Genomic DNA, 20,972 nt, shown 5'->3' with positions numbered 1-20,972 from the left:
CAGGCAATAAAAGTGAAACAAAGCAAAAAATTAAGAAAGTGGCATCACTAAAAATGACATCTGGAAAACACTCCAGAAGATAAATAAAATATTAAAGGCAAACCTACTGTTTAGAAGTTCCTTGTAAAGTATAAACCAGATACCATCTAGTTAAATGCCTACTTCCAGCTTTACCCTTAACACTGATTAATTCACTTATTTATTCAAGAAAGTGTTTGAGCACCCACAGAATTATGGCTATGGATTATGTTAACAGGCACTGGTCCAGCCACTGGGAATACAGAAGTGACTAAAACAAAGTGCATGGCCTCCAGAGCTTACTTTCGCAGAGGGAGTCTGACAGTAAATAAATGACAGCAGTGTAAGTGCTATAAAGATAAGCAATAAGGAAAGAAGGATCCAGAATAAGATGTGGAAATACTGTTAGATATTAGATAAAGTGGTCAGGGAAGGCCTTTTAAAGGTGGTTACCAAGCACAAATCTAATAAACAAGCTACGGGAGCATATGCCCTAAAATGGAGAGAGTACCTCAGGCAAAGGGAAAAGCAGATGCAAAGACCAGAGCAGGAAGAGTTTTGTCAAGACAAGGGGCCAGTGCTTGCGGTAAGAAAGGGAAAGAGTGGTAAGAGATTGAAAAGGCAGTTAAGCAAGATTATGGATGGTTTTACAAGTCAAGGCGAAGACTGAGCTTTATTCTGAAGTATAAAGTACAGCTGACCCTTGAACAACATGGGGGTGAGGGGCACCGACCCTCCACACAGTCAAAAATCCGAATATGACTTGTGGTCGGCCCTCCCTATATCCTCATTTCCACCTCTGCAGATTCAGGCAGCCAGGGATGGTAGGACTCCTGTACGTATCAGTGGAAAAAATCCTCATATAAGTGGACCCTCGCAGTTCAAACCCCTGTTGTTCAGGGGTCAACTGTATAATGGGAAGTTGCTGGACGACTGCCAGAGGAGGGTGTGACTGACATCTTACAAGGAAACGCTGGTTGCCAGGCGCAGAACCGACGGGGGTGGAGGAGGGGGTAAGGCATGTTGGCAAGAGGGGAGATGGATCAGTCAGCAGGCCTTGGACGGGTCTAAGTGAGAGGTGGTACCAGCCCACAAGACTGTGGTGGGAGGGTGAGGTTAGGAGTGGTCGGCTTTGGGATATCATTTGAAGGCAGAGGCAAACTTGCGGAGATATCAGATGTGGAATATGAGATAATGAAGAGTCAAGGAGAACTACCAGGGTTTCTGGCCTAATCAAGCAGGAAAATATTTAGGCTACCTTTAGAAACTTTATTAGTCATTTAAGTTAAGGGATATCTGAATATTTTTATCCATTTGGACTATACTTTTACTTAAGGAAAAAAAGGATTCATATTTAGAATGGATAAACAACAAGGTCCTACTGTATAGCACAGAGAACTATATTCAATATCCTATGATAAACCATAATGGAAAAGAATATTTTAAAAATATATATGTGCATAGCTGAGTCACTCTGCTGTAAGGCAGACATTGGCACGGCATTGTCAATCAACTATACTTCAATTAAAAATTTATTAAAAAAAAAGGAGAGGAGGGGAGGACATAAAATACTCCAGATTCTAGATCAAATATTTCTATGAAAATAGTCTTGTCCCATTAAACGTATACTTCTCAAATAGAATTCAGACATACATAAAAATATAATTTTTTAAATTGAGCTAAAGTAAATTCTGTATGCCCAAATATTTGTAAAGTTTTTAAGAAATCAAATTATTTCAATAATGTATTCTCTAGAAAACAGTACACTTGAAAGAAAAAAAATTGGGGGATAATTGTTCCAGGGTTAAGGTTTGCGGGCTTGTTTGTTTTAAACCAATGGAATTCTACTAAACAAATTACAACCAGCGTTTTTTAAAGGACCATGTTTTAAAAGTTCTCCTCTACCTGAAGAAATTTTGTATCTTATCAACAAATTATTAAAACTGATGTAATGGACTACATTGAATAAAGTATTTTTAAAAAGGAAGCCATTACTTTTGAATTTCCATCATAGTGGCAAGAGAGTGGTTCGACTGCACAGGACATTATATTTAACCTAGGTTTTGAAATGTGTATTACTCTAGTCCTCTACATTTTGGCTTTATCATTAAAGTATTCTCTCTTCAGGAGTTCTGTGGAAAAAACAACTTCAAATAAAGGAAACAGGAATAAAAATAGTGTACAGCAATGTCTTTCCAGTCACAATATGTCTCCTTCCAACCTCAGTTCTTTTCCTTATGAAAACTCAAGGGCAATTTCCTTCTATGTAAGTCTTTAAATGGCTAGTCAAGACTTTTATAAGATAATCCTTCAGAGTAAGACATCCTTTGAAGGGCCGACAAGTCTTTCACTATGCATTATTTTAACAACATATTAACATGGGATCAGAGCAGGTAAGTACTCAAAACAACAACTAAAGTAAAATGATCTGCTAACATTAAACAAAGAGCATGGCCTTTACTCCCATGCTGGGTGCATTCAAATAACAAGGGGATAAGATTGCTTCTAATTATTTCAAGAAGTTAAAATAAAAAATAAAAGCCTGTATTTCCATCCAGGATAGTGGTAAGTTAATGAAGCTGTAACTACTTAATATATCAAAAGTCATCTTTCAGTGGAAGGCTGCTGCCTTAAGATTGTTTTCCAAACTGAGTTTATAAGATTAAAGGAGTAATAAATGTAATTCAATGGCAAAAGGAAGCCTGTCAGAAGAACATTAAATTTCTAATTGAAAGCGAGATAAAAAATACAGAAGTGGAGGAAAAACTTTGTGATACCTAACTAGTTAAACCTCTGAGAGCCTTGCTGACGTTAATATTAATAAACATTAAGCTCTCATACCGTTCTCTGATTCTAGGTAGTCCCCATATTCACTATAGCTAGGGCAGTGGGTCTCAATAGGGGACAGTTTTGCAGAGACATTTGGCAATATCTGGAGACATTTTTGATCATTATGACATCATAAGGACAGAGATGCTGCTAAATATCAGGACAGCCTCCCTCCTCCAACAAAGGTTTATCTGGCCCAAACCCTCAGTAGTGAGAAACTGATCTGAAATATATTTCACTTTGTTATCACAGTGGAACAGCCAGTTCCCAGCTACAGCACTCTTTTCCTCTTCTGAATTTCTTGGGGCTATGTAATTAACAAAAATCTACCTAAGTTGAAGACTATTATATTTATAACTCACCAACTATGGCCTAATTACACTCCCTTACATTACCCTCAGCAAACTGTAAACCAAACATTTTCCTTCGCCACTCACAGGAGTTGATTTAGTGGTTGTTACACAGATAAACTTATTTGATAAATCTTATAGACCTGGTACTTCAATAAAGTTAATTTTTAAAATGCGTATGAGGCCAAACTAAAGCATTTCAAAGGTTTGATTAAAAGGAAGATGAATGTAATGCGATAAAGAAAAGTTTGTCACTGATTCCACATACCGTGAGTTCCAGGTTTTGCTGGAGTTGAGGATGAACTAAGTAGTGGATCTAAGGAAGGATCCAAGAAATTTGTGTTCATGTTTGTTTTGTAAGAAAGCTGAGCTGTATCTTCTGATAGATTATCTAAACTTAGTCTGTTTTGTCTAGTTGTATCTAGAAGATCTTTTCCAAAGAAAGCTTCCTAGATAAAGATAAGCACATATGAGAACAATTGACTTAGTTATAAAATTCTAAACTGAGAACAGATAATTCTGTCATCATTTTGATAAGAAGGCAGAAATAACAGAAAAGCTTAGTATTTAACAATATAAAAATTGAATATAGAAATATATAAATAATTATAGAGATAGCCTGTCAATTCTTTTATATAAAGAATTGACCGGAATTTTAAAAATAAGGCTTTTTGGGTTTTTTTTTTACAAGAATCAAATAAAATTATGCAAATAAAACCACACAATTCTGTCACATATGTTTCTACCAACTGCAGTATAATAATTCGATACTCCCAGATTAGATTACAATTAAATTTAAAAATGGATAAATTTGTAACAGTGTGGCACCTTAATTCATATTATAAGAAAAACTAAAATTTCATGAATATTATTAATATTTATAGATTCTCTACAGAGGATAGCACAAGGGTTTGATCTACAGCTTTAATATTTATATACTTCAGATAGATTTAGTATTCTCATACTAATGCACACAACCATATTAAAGACTTCACATGCTATAAATCTGAAAGAGGGTTTTTATAGTCATTTTAAACAAACTATGTGTACAAAATGTATGGCTATTAAAGGCTATGGCTTTTTATCCGTTTACTCATATTAACTTTTCTCCATTTCAATATACTTGCTCTACTGTAGAGACCACTCTTTCAAGCTGGGCTCCTTACAGCTCTAGATCTCCCCCAAACTTCTCAAGCATCAATAAAGAGAACAAAAGGAAGCACTGGGGACCCCCTTCACTTACTTCAACCCCAAAACTCTATTGTCTACAATGTGGTCTGCCTGGAAAGGGGATTCTTGGTGGAGGGCAATTTTGCAGTAACTACCAACATTTAATACACTCTTGCCAAAGACACATACACAAAAAAGGTTCACTGCAGCATTTTTTAGTAATACCAAAAAGAGAAAACAGACTCAATGTCTGTCAAAAAGCATATGACTAAATAAATTATAGATATCCATACTATAAAATACATCAATTTTTAAAAAGGATGTAGAATTATGCAGTCAAAAAAAAAGAAGCTCTAAGATACAGTATTAAAAGAAAGCAAGTTGAGTGATATGTCCAGCAAAACATAAAATACAAACCAAGACTATACAAAAATAAATTATTTTAAAAGTTCTGAAAGGATAAACACCAAGCTGTTAACTTTTGAAAAGGGACAGGGGAGGAGGTATGTGAAGTCTGGTAGAGGCGATGAATATTTGATTTGAAATTTTCACTTTTTTTAAATGAAGAAGTTATTTCACTATGAAAAAGAAATTTGAAAACCCACAAATATAGAGCACTGGGCAGGAGATGATTTGTTTCTTATACTGGCAATGCTTTTATCATTAGGAAAGCATCTTAGAACTTTATAGATCATTTACTTAATGCCTTCAGTATAAATCTGAGAAATCTGAGACCACCATTAGCAAGAATTTTTTCCTAATATGACCCATGATGAATTTAGTGGTATTTATCAAAAACTGTTACGTTCTTACTACTTTGGCGGCTTTTTGTTTCGTGCAGTTAACGTAAGGGAGTGGCTCCACCTGGTTTGTGACTTAATAGTGTTCGGTGATGACCAGAACCTGGGGACTTCAGATCTACTACAGGGGTTCCTATGGCCATGTGGTACCACCAGCTCTTAATAGGCCAGGTAACTATTTCTACTGGGTGGATTATACAATTATTTATAGTTTATCTTGACACTGTTGTGATTAATAAAGAAAAGCTAGAAAAACACTGTTACTGAATTCCTGGCGGGTTTTCATCACTATATATTATGTATGCCCCACCCCACCCCTGAACAATGGCGAAAAAAAATACAATTGCTATCACAAGATGTCCAAGAAATAGTACTATCACAAAAGGTTCCTGCACATCAAAAAAGCTATATATTACTGATGGACAACAGGGGAATTACACCTGTACACCAAAAGAAACAATCCCGATCAACAGATTTAGATCACAGCAGTAATCAGGAAATCAGATCCACTATTTTTAAAGGCTCTTTTGCAAAAGTATGAAATGGTCAGTTTTCATATCAATACTTCCATTAAAAAGCTAAAGAAAGCTTCCTAAATGTACATTACACTTTACAGAAGGGTCAACAGGAGGAGGGGGGCATGCCATCTACTCAATACTCCCAGGAAGGACTATTAAGATGGGAGGTGAAGGGCACAGGAGACAACACAAAGGGTGCAATTAAATATAATCTAAACAATAAATGGTTCTATTTCCTGAACAATAAAATTACTGTTACATATTTTTTAAAGGTACAAAGCTAGAATGAATAGGTATGTGAAGGGAATAAGGGGAAAATAAAACATTTATTAAAGATAGATAAAATGTAAGGTGCAGAGTTAAGCACTTTACATCCACAATTCTTATTTCATCTCTCAACATTTCTGTACAGTAGGTATTACCACAATTTTATAGATGAGAAAACTGGGGCACAGAGTTGTTAAATAAAACAAAATCACATAGCTAACTGGTAGCAATAGTGGCATTCAAACCCAGGGCTCTGACTTTAAAGACTGCACTCTTTAAAATGGACACTGCCCTTATGATGTTAGTTGTCTAACAAAAATTCACTCATAAATATTATTATATACTTAAGGTACTTATGCTTTAAAGTCTTATTTGATAAATATAGAAGACATTTTAGTCAAATGAATATTTGAATTTTACACTTCTAATTACTAAAAAAATTGAGGAAGCTGTATGTTAATTGAAAGGAAATGCCTTTAAAACCAATTAAATTAGTAATAGCTAATTGGAAAATTAAGGTTAAAAAAAAACATTACAACTCAAGCAATGAAGAGCTATCTATGTTCGCCATAGCTGCGTGGGAGGGACAGATCAGATGGACACTCAATGACAGTCTGATCCAATTCAATTTCTACACATGAAGGAAGAGAGGCCAAGGAAGGATGAATTACATGCTCAAGAATCTAGAATGAGCTATGGCTGAGCCAGCCTTTACAGCTCAGTCCTATTTCTGATGTAGGGTTCTTTCCAATGTACCACATGGCCTTGAACTCTTCTGAGACTTAATGTTTACAAGATGAACTAGAAGGATTTCTATTTACATCTATCAAACAATTTCTTCATATTGAGGGATATTTTCCTGATGTATATTTTAGAAAACAAAAACAGTTCAGCCTAAACCTTTGGTTCACTAGGCCTCTAAAAGTGGTAAATATTATGAAAGCTGCAATTCTGGCAGCTAAAAACCCATCATCATTCAGTGAACATAATTACTGTAACCCGTACTAGCAAAGGAAGCTGTCCACCAGACTTGCGTTTGCAGAGCACACAGGTATAACTGGTTTGGAAGAATGAGCTTTTCCCAGCCAAAGAGTTCTTGTGTTTCTTATGAAATTTATAAATGAAAAACTGGGATTAAAAAAAGAACTTTGTAAAAAGTATCAAAGCACAAAGAAGATAAATGTAATGTTTAAGAGGCTCTGGAAGATAAAAAATGGCATTTATGATGACTGATTAAAACATGTACAAAAACAACAAAACTCTTTTTCAAAACTCGATACATCACTTTACGTTTCTTTCATTAACAAATAAATAATATAAAGCAAAATATTACTTGTAAATAGGCAGGGAAAATTTCTTCAAGCTTATTTTTCCTTTTTCGGTATCTCTTCTTTATTTTTTCAGTGTTTTCAGTAACAGAAACAGATTCATCAACTAGAGTATCTGGTAACTGCTCACTCCAGCCTGAAACAATAGTCACATTTATAAATATGTGGTATTTAAAATTTTCAGATAAGCCCATCAAAAGTAATTTTATAACTTACCAACATACAGTTCCACATAAACAAGCTTTTTCCTTTTTCTTTCAGTTTTATTGAGATATAACTGACATACAACTAAGTTTAAGGTACACAGCATAATGACCTGACAAATTACCTTTTTCATAAAAAGGCCTCAAAGTAAGTTTATTAATTTTTAAGTATCATAAAAAATTCATTTCATGTCTACTTATTATCAGCATGCTTCCCATTGTTTCTTAATGAGTATTTTCTTCTTCACAAAGTAGAAACTTGATTTTTTTAATGTTGACATTTTGTTAAAGATTAAAAGAAGGAAAATACATACTCAATGCTAATGAGTATGGATAAATGGCTACTCGAACACTACTAAAGGGAATTTAGTGGGTACAACCTTTTGCTAGAGTTTATTGGGACTATCTAACAAAAGTCTTTTAAAAAATGTGTGTCCTTCAATCCAGCAATTCAAGTTCAGGGATTTACTGCAAATTAGGTGTCTGGAGTACATACATATTGTGATAATATATGACTATCTATGAATATGATAATAAATATGCTATGAATGCTCAAATTTAAAATCAAAGAATGAGAAAATCCAAAATGTTGGACTATGAACTTAGCAATAAAACAAGTACACCAGTTAAAGCAGGTAAGCAAGCAATCAAATGATACCCTCACATACTTTAGGCAAAAGGCACATGCCTTCTGAAAATCAGTGTGGGCACTTTTGTTGCCAGACTACATAGGTGGACTGAAAACAACTAAACATAGTGGATAAACATTTTCTGAACATTTTTTAAAAAATACAGCAGTAGTGCTTCCCTGGTGGCGCAGTGGTTGAGAGTCCGCCTGCCGATGCAGGGGACACGGGTTCATGCCCCGGTCCGGGAAGATCCCACATGCCGCGGAGCAGCTGGGCCCGTGAGCCATGGCCGCTGAGCCTGCGCTCCGCAACGGGAGAGGCCACAGCAGTGAGGGGCCCGCGTACCGCAAAAAAAAAAAAAAAAATACAGCAGTAATCGAAACAGAAAATAAAGAATTCTCCAAGACCAAAAATTAAGGTAAAATAGGAATCACAGAAATAAGCAAAGAACTAAATAAAGCTCTCTGAAATTTTGCTAAAATCTAGTGACCTTGAACTCCAGTTTTCAGAGCCTTATGAGGAATGGGGAATAGAAGACAAAGCCTATAGCTTCTTCCCAAGGTGTAGAGATTAACCAGAAGCTGTCTGTATAAAGGGGGGACCCTGAAGGACTCCACACCAGGGCTGGTTTAACAAGAAACACACCCTCCCGTTCCCCTGGTCCTCCACACATCACTCACCACCACCACCACCCCCCCCCCCGCCAACCTGACAGCAAAGAAAACTGCTTGTCATCTCGTCACTGAATAAGGTGCTGGGTAGAAAGGCAAAAAAATGAAAATCTTCCCGGAGAGTTCATAAACTCAGTACAGCCCTGATATGTAAGAAATCTGAATTTATATAACATAGGTGGACCAAAAAACTTCAAGCTAAGAATTTAGCTTAAAGGAGTCCTAGGGGAATAGCACCTCATGTTCCTGGCAACAAATATTCTCTGAAGTAACCAACCTTCACTTCAGTCTTCAAGAAGTTCAGAGAATGTTCTAAAGAATATGAGCTCACAGTTTAAAAAAAATTTTGTTGCTGTTTAATGTATATGTATCTATCTCACACCATAAACACAACGAAATGAGGCACTAGGAGACAGGGCCAGGAGATACAGAGCAGAATCAGATATGCAAAGGTTTTAGAAATGTTATATTCTAAATCAACTAAAACTGGGAGGAATAAGCTGTAAAAAGAAGCTACAAAGTGTTAAAATATCAAAAAAAGTAGTTTAGAAAAGGAAAAATGCATAATAAATTAAAAACTCAGTGGATGACATTGGATGACACAAACGAAAAATACTGAACTAAATGATAAAAATAAAATTATATAGAAGACAAAATAGAGACGAAGATGAAAACAAAAAAATTGTTTCATTGAACATATCACATTTCTTAACTGGGGCTTATTACAGCCATGTTAAGTCATATTAGAAACTTCTTTAAAACTATTATGGTGCTTCCTTTTAAAAATGTGCAGCAATTTTTCTGAAATTCATTCACAGGCCAAAACCCTATCACATAGTAATAAAAGAACTCTATTCAAAGAATATGACAAAAACATCTTTTTTCTTCAGATTCTATATAAAATATTTAAAATACAGAAAGTGTACAGATCATGACCATACTGATTGCAAAGTCTTCATTAGGACCAATTCTTCAGCTATGACTTAAGCAATGATTTAGCTTTCTTTGAAACTCTAAGTAACAATGACAGACTAATAATTGGAAGATATATTTCTAAAACACCATACACCTTTGTTATAAATTATTGGGATACGCTGTCACTTTCAACTATATAGTCTAAAAAGTTTCCAATTTTATGCCAAGTAGCTAATACAGGCAAAGAAAGGCCTTTTGTGAGATGGCCAGAAAGTACCAGACATAACTATGTGAGTCAATCCCTATTCAGTCCCGCATATTCTCAGTCCCTTCTTAAAGTAATCTCAAAGCAATATAATTGATTGGATTTAAATAATTTTCTTATCAAACCTAATTTCTATATTGCAGATATGAACTTTACAGGCACTCAAATCCTTTCATCACTAATAAGCAATAAGGTTGTCGTTGTAACATTATTTAGGATAGTTCTTTTCAATGGGGATATCAAGGTAAGAGGGTTAAATCAAACAAAATCAGTACCATACCATCATCTCTGCTAGGTAACTGCTCAGAAATGGAGCCTGAGGAATCTTTTCTGATCACAGATCTTTTGGTTTTTCCTTGCCCAGTTCGACTTCTTTGTCGTACCATAAATCCACCAATACCTATCCAAAACAGAAATTAGGTAATCTTGTAAATAACTACTAATTTCTCCCTGTAATTCCACAGTAAGTAGGGTGCAATTGCTTAGTCTTAAACAGTGAGGCTTTTCCCAAATTCAATATGGGTTAACTTAAATCAATAATCTCATTTTAATGCAAAATACAAGAGTTTGGAAATAAGCAAATAAAGGAGATCAAAGTTATTGTTACCTCATTAATAACCAAATAGGAATACAAATTCATTAAAGTACAGAAGACTGCATGTATTTCTTCTCCTAAACGATGTCAGGGTAAACATTATAGTAAATTATGCTTGTTTCCTTAATGTTAGTAGCTCATAGATCATCATTCAAATTATTTGTATGTTAGCTGAGGGGAGAACAGATACAAGATACAAACTAAACTAGATGATCCAAGCAAAAATCAACATGACTTCTGGGGTAATGTGTCTAGTTATTCCTAAAGTTCTTAGACGAGTCAAACTGTGTAATTCTGGTTACTACTAGACTTTGGGCAGGTTATTTAACTTTTCATTGCTTCAGTTACCTCACTGGTAAAAAAAGGGATAATGTATAGTATCTCCTATACACATACGATAAACACTAAATAAATAGATGTAAGTGCTGAGAACAGTGCCTGACACATAGTAACACTAACAGCTTCTGTCATATGATAGTTGTCTAGCAATATACTTTGTGATCTAATGGGCCCCTCAAATGGGTCCCTTACATGGATAACTTCCATGTAAGGCAGAAAAAGAAAAAACAAAAAAACCCTAACATTTAACTATAAGTTCCTGGAAGGAATTTGGCAGTGTCTAAAAAAGTAGGTGCACTTATAAGCCTCATAATTACGAAGAAATGAAATCATTTTCATACAGTGATTTGGACGAAGCTAATCTAGGCCCTTGTTATAAATGTGGCTCATCTGTAAGGAAGGTTACCTTTTAAGGTCTAGCAGAAAACAAACACAGAGCTTTTCCTTACACATCAGAAGGTATTTCGATCACTCTTACCAATAAAATATAAGCAATCAGAAGAATAAAGATTGAACTGATTCAATAAACTACCTCATTCACTGGTAAACAGACATTAATAACTGCCTAAAAAAGCCTACAAGTTCTGGGGACTTCCCGAGCAGTCCAGTGGTTAAGACCCTGCGCTCCCAATGCAGCAGGGCCCAGGTTTGATCCCTGGTTGGGGAACTGAGATCCGCAGGCCGCACGGCGCAGCCTAAAAAACTCTCTAAGTTTCAGCTTAGAGAGTTCTTAAGAAGTTATATTTCATCCTGTTTATTTCATTATATTTGAAGCCCTCAATATCATATTTTTCTTAAATTAACTAAGTTTTGATTATATTAAGATGTCTAGCTCAGGCACTATACCTGGTCTGTATGGTTTCCTTTTTCTCTTTTTGACACCCTCTGTTCCTTCTACTCCCTTAGTTTCATCATCCACAGCTTCCCGTTCAGGACTAGATTCCGATTTTCCATCACAATCCATAAGTTCTCCTTCTGGAAAAAAGTAAACGTACAGATAAAACTGAAAAAGTTATCAAATACACAATTCCTATGTAACAGGAAATACAAAGCAAAGTGGCTGCGGAGCCATTCTAATCATGCATCCCGGTTGACAGGGAAAGTATAGAGACAGAAAAGGCCCCCTAAGGGATACAGAACTCATGCTAATTAGTGCAATGTTCTCAGGAAATGAAACATAAGAATAAGAGAAGGGGAAACACACAGAGAATGCTCCCAAAGACAATTATAAATCAATCTGCACTTAACCTATCATTCCCTTGCTTTTAATTATGTCTTCAGGTCCAGGACCCCAAGGCTGTCTCTCTAGCCTACAACTCTCTTGAGCTCCAACTAATCTGTAATTAGATATTACCCAGTTACTGAAAACTTTATATACAAAATTGAACTACTAATTTAAGATGAACCTTCTCCCTTTCCCAGGGTTTACCATCATCATTAAAAGACATGGAAACGTACCATGCAGGAGGCAGATTCCTAGGAGACAGCCTTGACAATTCCTAATTTCTTTTCTCGTTCAATCAGGACTCCTCAGTATCTCCCAAGGACATTCTATTTCCCTCAACTACCACCTGAGTCCAATCTTGACTTACTGCATTCCCTCCCCGCCTGTTCTGCCTTGCCTCCATGCTTACCCTCCTCTCCAATCAGTTCTTTAAATTGCAGCCTAAATGATGTTTCTATAAATATCAATTTATCAATGGAAAAGTATCAATTTTCTGCTTGAAAATCCTTTAATGTCTTCCTAGTGGCCTCAAAATGAAATCCAAATTGTAAGGCCCATTATAACAGTGTCCTGTGAACTCTCCAGCTTCATCTCACTCCCACTATGCAAGCTACGCTCAGCTCCCTGAGCACATCAAGCTCCCTTTCCACCTCTGCCACCTTCCACCTACCCATCTTTCAGGATTTTTTTTTTTTTGGGGGGGGGGGCTTCGTTGGGTCTTTGTTGCTGCACGCGGGCTTTCTCTAGCTGTGGCGAGTAGGGGCTACTCTTTGTTGTGGTGCGCGGGCTTCTCATTGCAGTGGCTTCTCTTGTTGTGGAGCACGGGCTCTAGGCGTGCAGGCTTCAGTAGTTGTGGTGCAAGGGCTCACTAGTTGTGGCTCACGGGCTTAGGTGCTCCGTGGCATGTGGGATCTTCCCAGACCAGGGCTTGAACCCGTGTCCCCTGCACTGGCAGGTGGATTCTTAACCACTGTGCCACCAGGGAACCCTCAGGATTTTATAACCATCACTTTCTTAGAGAATTCCCACAGTTATACATGCTCCTGTACGTTAACATTATGCTTTATTTGAATTGGTTCTTTTAATGTCTGTTTCCTTGCTAGACTATATTCTCCTTATCTAAGACTCTTATTAACAGCTGCATCCTTAGCACGGTACGTAATAGGTGTTCAACAAATTTTTCACCAAATGTAAGTAAACAATGAAACTAAGTAATGCATACAAAAGCTCAGTTCCTAGAGAGGAATGCTGTTTTAAAATCATGGTAATCAAAACTTTTCAAGCTGTATATGCTTTACGCTGTGCTTTAGGGGAAAAAAAAGTTATCAAATACATTTAACAATAAATTGTTAACACTTTTCTTCAATATTCTAAGTAGTATGCATATTTCTGTAATACCATGAGTAGTGTATTTGTTTTCAATAATATTAGGTCAGTGTTTAAGGTCAATTCTATAACAATCTGATAACTGCTTTCTACAGCTAAGATTAAACCATGAAAATTTTATCTATTTATTTATTTACTGAAACTTAGCAAACACCAAAGGTAACAAGCTAGGAATTATTTACCTTAAAATAAACCCACTGAAATATATGAGAGGGAATTTACGTTTAAGATGGTAGACTAAATTCATGTATCTAATTTCACTCTCCCAAAACCCTATGTACAGTAAAGCAATCTATTTTTAAAAGATAAACCAACAAAGACAGAAAAAACAGGAAAGAAGAAAAGCCACAAATTTGGAAAGAGAAAGAGAGATGAAAACTGACTCAGGAAATACAAATTCTCAGTTGAAAGTGGAAGGAACCAAGAAAAAAATCCAACTTTATCACAATCCTCAAAAGGTTGAAGAACTGGCAGAGCCAGGTACCTTTGCAAATGGGTGGGAGGCAGCTAAAGCAAAGAGAGTTTTATATCATATTAACTACAGAAGCCATAATCCCTATGACCTTCCCAACTTCACACACTGTGAGGCTGCCATTCACACTCACAGTGCCATTCACACTCACTCAAGACACTCAAACTCAACACTGGGGTCATGGACTGAAAACAGGATTAAGTGACTACAGGCATGTTAAATACTGACCCTCTCTCCCCTGGGGCCTTTCCCCACTAAACTCCCAGAAAGCCAGCAGCTAAACCTCTACTGTCCAAGCAGGAGACAGGAAGATTCTTCTGGGAAACCTGACCAGTCCAAGAGAAATGTCTAAAGGTACTGACACTAGGGGATTTTCCAAATAGTGAGCACAGATCACAAAAGCTTAGCCAACAAATATCACCCACAAACTTGAAGATTTTCATCATTTTTAATCACTCATTCCTTATTTTTTTAAAAAATTATTAATTTATTTTTCCAATCACCACTTTTAGTCCTCACTTTTAATCACACACGGACAACCAAGGATTATCTATCACATGAGAAAGCTAGAGACCTGAGACCACAAAATGCAACTGGGAATTGAAAGACTAGGCAGGAAAAAGAAAACATTAGAAAAAAATTTTCAATCCTCCAACAGGTAAGATAAAACATTCATGAGGCAAGAATAGGATGCTATGAAAAGGAACATGCAAAGGAAGGAAAGAAAGCTCTTGGAAATTAATCCATGATATTTGAAAACAAAACAAAAATGAAAATCAGTAGAGGGATAGAAAAATAAAATAAAAAATTTACTTTAGAGTAAAATGCAAAGACCTGAGCTGGAAAGGAGGAGAGAAAAGACAGGGAGAATGGGCTGAGTGGGTCTCACATCTGAATAGCAGGGTCAAGAAAAAGAAGACGGGGCACCGAGGGGGAGAATCAATGGTTTCAAGAACGCTTCCTACCGCTGAGGGGTGTGAGATGGCAGACGAAAGGGACCACTCAGTGCCTGACAAAAGAAAGGAAAAACGTCCCCAACAGAGGGAAACAGACATATCTTCACCAAATTTCAGAACACTGCGGACAAAGAATTTCCTAAAATCCCAAGAGCTTCCAGAGAGAACACGGACCATATAAAAAGTATCAAGTTCCCTATATACCAGGAACTAAAAGACACTGGATCGATGACTTCAAAACGCTGAAGGGAAAATTGAATTCCAACCTGGAAAAGATCAGTCAGGTGGGAGGGTACACTTTCAGAAGTACATAACCTCTCAAATTTACCTTCCATGCATTCTCTCTCAAGAAACAAAAGAAGGTATGCCCACCAAAAATGAGGGAGAGAAACAAGGAGGAATACATGAAATCTCAGGAAACACACAATAAAAGACTGAAAAACCAAACAAACAAAACCCCTAAAGGTCTTATCAGTTTGGGAACTGAGTTACTTACATCCATACAAAGGAGTATGAAAAATGAGGCCATGAAAAATGAAGAATAACATAAAAGCAAGAACAGTAAGACAAAAGGAACACAAAATATATATCCATGTGCTTGTACATGAACAAAACACCTCTGGAAGGACACAAAGAATGGCTGCGTCTGGAGAAGTGAACTGGCAGGACAGGGAAGAGAAACACCCTTATTCTTGTGCAGTTTAAAACATGTGAATATATTACTTGCCCCAAAACAAAATTTAAAGCATTGAGAAAATGACCGATAACAAATTGCAGGAGGTGATAACCGACCCACCCGGCTGCTCCCTCTCCTCTCAATCGGTCCCACACCATGCCTGCCACAGCCTGGGCGCGGTCTCACTCCCCACCTCCCGATGTCCCCACCGTGCTGTGAGGGTCCACGGGGGGCAGCAACTGAGAGGGAAGCACTGTGCTCCCACTCATCTTTTTTTTTTTTTTTAATAAATTTATGTATTTATTTTTGTGGGCATTGGGTCTTCGTTGCTGCGCGCGGGCTTTCTCTAGTTGCAGCGAGTGGGGGCTACTCTTGGTTGCAGTGCACGGGCTTCTCATTGCGATGGCTTCTCTTGTTGTGGAGCACGGGCTTCTCATTGCGATGGCTTCTCTTGTTGCGGAGCACGGGCTCTAGGTGCGCGGGCTTCAGTAGTTTCGGCACGCAGGCTCAGCAGCTGTGGCTCACAGGCTCTAGAGCGCAGGCTCAGTAGGTGTGTTGCACGGGCCTACTTGCTCCGCGGCATGTGGGATATTCCCGGAGGAGGGATAGAACCCGTGTCCCCTGAACTGGCAGGTGGATTCTGAACCACTGCACCACCTGGGAAGTCCCCGTGTTCCCACTTTTTTCCCCCCACCCCCTGCGCTCCCACTCTTGAGACACAGATAGCAGTTTTATTTTCTTTAGATTTGGTTTTTTTTTGCACTAACAGGCTATCCAGACCCCAGGAGCCTGCTTTTATTGCACAAGTTTGTTTCTGATATGCTAAGGTGATAGTTTATGACTTATTTTCCTTAAGAAACGTTTATCAGAAGAGTTTAAAAATGAACAAAAACAACCCCCAAAAAGGTGAGTATTGCTGTAATATTTCAGGAGCATCACAAGTTCATGTGGACTTCGTCGACTCCTGTGGAATCTAAAATTACGTTATGTATTATGTGTATAATATGATGGACAGTATTACTTCTATGGGGATCTCCCTGCTGGCAGCCTCAATTTGGAAACTGTACAGCTGCAGAAATATCTACCATTTCTCACAGTGTCGTTTTACAGAACGGTAGTCATAGGGAAAACCTTCTCGGGTCTTTCTATTGATGTTTTGTTTGTAAACAAACATCAACAAACATTTCTTCCCTCTATAATTTCATACTTTGGGAATTAGTGTGTACTACCAAGAAACCTTTCAAATTTTGTGAAATGCAGCATTTCTCAGGTTTAAGGGAAAACCATTCTTCAGGCATTTTCTGACACCCTCAGAAACTGCAATTCTTCACTGGACTTTGGCTGACGGTAAAATCAGGTCAATTCCTCCCAGATACACAGCCTACTTCTTCACAAGCCTCAAATCACTGAAAACTTCAAAATGAACTTCTGTTCAACAGTACTTGAAAATGAGTTATACGTAAGCATCAGAAAGCTTTTCTCCAACCACACAGACCCAAAAACACACTACTGCAAAAGAAATGTGAGGATTAGTTGATAAAGTAACAGGAGCACGCACAGACCCATGCTAAGCCACCATCAACTCTCACCTGGACGGCTGCAAGAGCCTCCTGCCTGAACTGCTTGCTAAAACTCTTGGGCTTAAAAGTCTGTTTACATCACAGCAGTGTTCCTTTTAAACTGTAAGTAAGACTTTGCCACTGTTCTCATCAGATACCTCCAAACAACCTCCCATTCCACTTACAGTAAATGCCTTAAGCATCACCTTTACGGTCCTACAGGACCTACTGAGTCACCCCACCTCTCCTCACAACTCTGATCTCATCACAGGCCTTTATCCCTTTGCTCACTGTGCTGGACACACTGTTCTCCACAACGTTCAGCAAATGTTATAGGCACATCCCACTCAGGGTCTTTCCCGTTGTCTCTTCCCTCAGATAATCGAGGGGCTCACTCAACTCTTTAAAGTCGGTGCTTAAATATGGCTTCCAGTTCATCTGGGCCCTCAGCCCACTGTCTGTGCTCCCAAGTCCTCTCAACAGCACTTGCCAAACACATCTTTATTAACTTATTACGTTATGTCTTTTTAATGATCTTTTCTCCTAACATTAAAATGTTAGTTCCATGAGCAGAGACTTTTATCTGCTTTGCTCACTGACATGACTTCCAACATCTGGCACACAGCAGGCATTCAATAAATACTGGTAAATGATAAGATGTGATGGAACAAAAACAACTATTACTTTATTTTTGAATCAATTGAAAAGAAATAACCACCCTAAAAACAAACAAGCCTATGGCAATCTTCTTCAGAGAAAAGCAAAAATAAAACTCATGTTGAATTTAATGCCACTAAAATTATTTTTTCATCTCAAGAAAATTCAGCCAGGAAAACCTGATCAAGAAACTGTTTATAAACAGATGGTTTATGATGAGTATCTGTGCATATAAGCTTATATTTGAACATTAATGATGGTCTTTCATTTCTAGATTGCATGGAGTTCTACTTTAACTTAACCATGGAATCCAAGTTCACAGCATCTGAAGAGGTTTATGCAGCTATCTGGCAAACCCCGAAAAGATCTGAAAAGATCTGTGACCTTCAAAGATATGGTGCTCCTGGAAATTTCTGTAATATAGGTCTGTTCTAGGATACATGAAACGAAGAGAACCTGAAAAGGCAAGGTCTCGGAAGACCACTGACGCAGGACAGTGTCACACCAAGGGTTACCTTCTAAGTCAGCAGGATCTACCCTTAGATAAATCAAATAATTTTAAAAGCTCTTTTATATTCTTTATTTTGGCAAACATATTCCATGGAAAATATGTAAGTATTACCTCGACTATCATCCATTTCACCATCCCTCGAATGCTCTGATTGGATGTCTGGAGGGGTCTGAAGGACGGCCACGCTATTCTGATTTATGATCTTCAACTTCAACTTTGGTTTTGACCGTTTTCTTCTTGGAACAGTAACTGTGAGGCTCTGTAACTGAGTCATCCCTGATTCAGTCAAACATACACCATCCTGGGTGTAGGTCTTGGGTGGATCTAAAATTACAATATCCCAAGGATACAAATTAAAACTTTCATTTTAATTTTGATTGATAAGTTGATCATTGTTCCATAAGGACCGTGTCAAGGGAATGTGACTTCTATAAACCAATTACCTATGAAATGCACAAATAATTAACAGTACTCAGTTAAAAGTAAGCATAGCTGGTCAAACCTCCTTGAATTATAGAGAGAAAGGTTGTAAGTTTTTTTTTAAATGGTCTTCCTGGCATTTCTATTTTCATGTATCAATACAGGGATTTAAAAAGAAAGCACGGAAGCTAAAAGCAATGCTTCAGTCACTCGACTATGAGCCTTTTCCTAGAGTGTCCTTTCAGACTAAAAGGTGAGGATCAATTTACAGAAGAGGAAGAAAAATACTCCATAAGCCCATTTGGAAATCAAAGCATCAGTATAATCACTTACAAGGAGAGGTAGTAAATAAGCAGAAATTCTGCAAAAATTTAAGTGTACAAAATTGCTCTTCATTAGAAAAATTTCTGTACGATCCAAATGTTTTTGTATCAGATGATATCAAATAGAAGTAGGCAAAAGAATGAGAGTTTAATAAGAATATCATGTTAGTCACTATTCTAGGCTGATCTATTCCAGAAAAAAATAGTAAGAGAATGAATTCTGAAGAAATTTCTTTGCTAACTAGGCCTTATTGTCTAGTCTAACTGACAACTAAACACAATAATGTATCAATGAAACCAAAACAAGTATGTAGTTAACGGTTATTTCAAAAGTGGTTATTTTCACTGCCAATTTGGTGAGATCTGTAGGAATACTGTCCCACTAAAGCTGGGAAAGACAGACATTTTGTATGTAATTACAGAAATGATTACCAACATTAGGAAATTTACACTGAACACCCACATGAGTAAGGCAGGATTCATGTAACGTGTCACAATTCAGTTATATAAAAGCATTTCTTTGCTTTTTGTAAAGAACAGTCAAGGAAAGCATTTCAGATTTTACCTAGCTCTTTCACTTTTGTGACAATTTGTGCTACAAGTGAAGATTCACAGCAGTCTGAGGAAGGCACTGAAATGGAAAAAAAACAAAAACAAAAACAAAAACTCGTGATTTTTTCACAAAGGTAAGGTGTATTTAAAGAGTTACATATGATTAAAGTTTCTACTACTGTACCCATTTTACTAAAATAAATGCTTGAAAACTAAACAGAATTAAATTAAATAGAATTAAAAGCTGCCTTTAAAACAACAAAGAGAAATGGTGGAGGAAATACACAACATCATGGAAGAAAAACTGGTAAAGATAAAGAACCAATGTACTGGATTCCTATGTATTGCTAATAACTACAAGATTATGAGTCTTTTTTAAAATAAATTTATTTTATTTATTTTTCAATAAGTGGTGCTAGGAAAACTGGACAGCTACATGTAAAAGAATGAAATTAGAACACTCCCTAACACCATACACAAACATAAACTCAAAATGGATTAAAGACCTAAATGTAAGGCCAGACACTATAAAATTCTTAGAGGAAAACACAGGAGAACACTCTATGACATAAATCACAGCAAGATCCTTTTTGACCCACCTCCTAGAGAAATGGAAATAAAAACAAAAGTAAACAAATGGGACCTAGTGAAACTTAAAAGCTTTTGCACAGCAAAGGAAACCATAAACAAGATGAAAAGATAACCCTCAGAATGGGAAAAAATATTTGCAAACGAAGCAACTGACAAAGGATTAATCTCCAAAATATACAAGCAGCTCACGTAGCTCAATATCAAAAAAACCAAACAACCAAATCCAAAAATGGGCAGAAAAACTAAATAGACATTTCTCCAAAGAAGACATACAGATGGCCAACAAACACATGAAAAGGTGTTCAACATTACTAATCATTAGAGAAATGCAAATCAAAACTACACTGAGGTATCTCCTCACACCAGTCAGAATGGCCACCATCAAAAAATCTACAAACAATAAATGCTGGAGAGGGTGTGGAGAAAAGGGAACCCTGTTGCACTGTAGGTGGGAATGTAAATTGATACAGCCACTCTGGAGAACAGTACGGAGGTTCCTTAAAAAACTAAAAATAGAACTACCATATGACCCCAGCAATCCCGCTACTGGGCATATACCCTGAGAAAACCATAATTCATAAAGAGTCATGTACCACAATGTTCATTGCAGCACTATTTACAATAGCCAGGACACGGAAGCAACCTAAGTGTCCATCGAAAGATGAATGGATAAAGAAGATGTGGCACATATATACAATGGAATATTACTCAGCCAAAACAGAAACGAAATTGAGTTACTTGTAGTGA

At 37.0% G+C, this 20,972-nt stretch overlaps 1 protein-coding gene across 16 annotated transcripts in view; it reads right to left on the bottom strand.

The window, feature by feature from the left end:
- The window catches only part of KMT2C (lysine methyltransferase 2C), a 294,524-nt gene that overhangs the window by 61,688 nt on the left and 211,864 nt on the right, over window positions 1–20,972 (bottom strand). For 14 of the 16 annotated variants that reach the window (XR_014297239.1, XM_082662534.1, XM_082662543.1 and 11 more), the window contains 6 exons: window positions 19,648–19,713; window positions 18,451–18,663; window positions 11,744–11,872; window positions 10,244–10,363; window positions 7,286–7,416; window positions 3,466–3,646 (listed from right to left, as the gene is read on the bottom strand). Coding sequence is in view for 15 of the 16 variants with exons in the window: in XM_082662534.1 (XP_082518660.1) it covers window positions 3,466–3,646; window positions 7,286–7,416; window positions 10,244–10,363; window positions 11,744–11,872; window positions 18,451–18,663; window positions 19,648–19,713 (840 nt within the window). In the remaining variant the exon portion in view is untranslated. The remainder of the gene's footprint in view (window positions 1–3,465; window positions 3,647–7,285; window positions 7,417–10,243; window positions 10,364–11,743; window positions 11,873–18,450; window positions 18,664–19,647; window positions 19,714–20,972) is intronic. The other 2 variants (XM_082662545.1, XM_082662538.1) reach the window with 2 other exon arrangements.

Source organism: Grampus griseus (genome assembly GCF_964374135.1).
Source record: "Grampus griseus genome assembly, chromosome: 9".
In the NCBI taxonomy this organism is placed as follows: Eukaryota; Metazoa; Chordata; class Mammalia; order Artiodactyla; family Delphinidae; genus Grampus; species Grampus griseus.
This window is presented reverse-complemented; position numbering and strand designations above follow the sequence as displayed.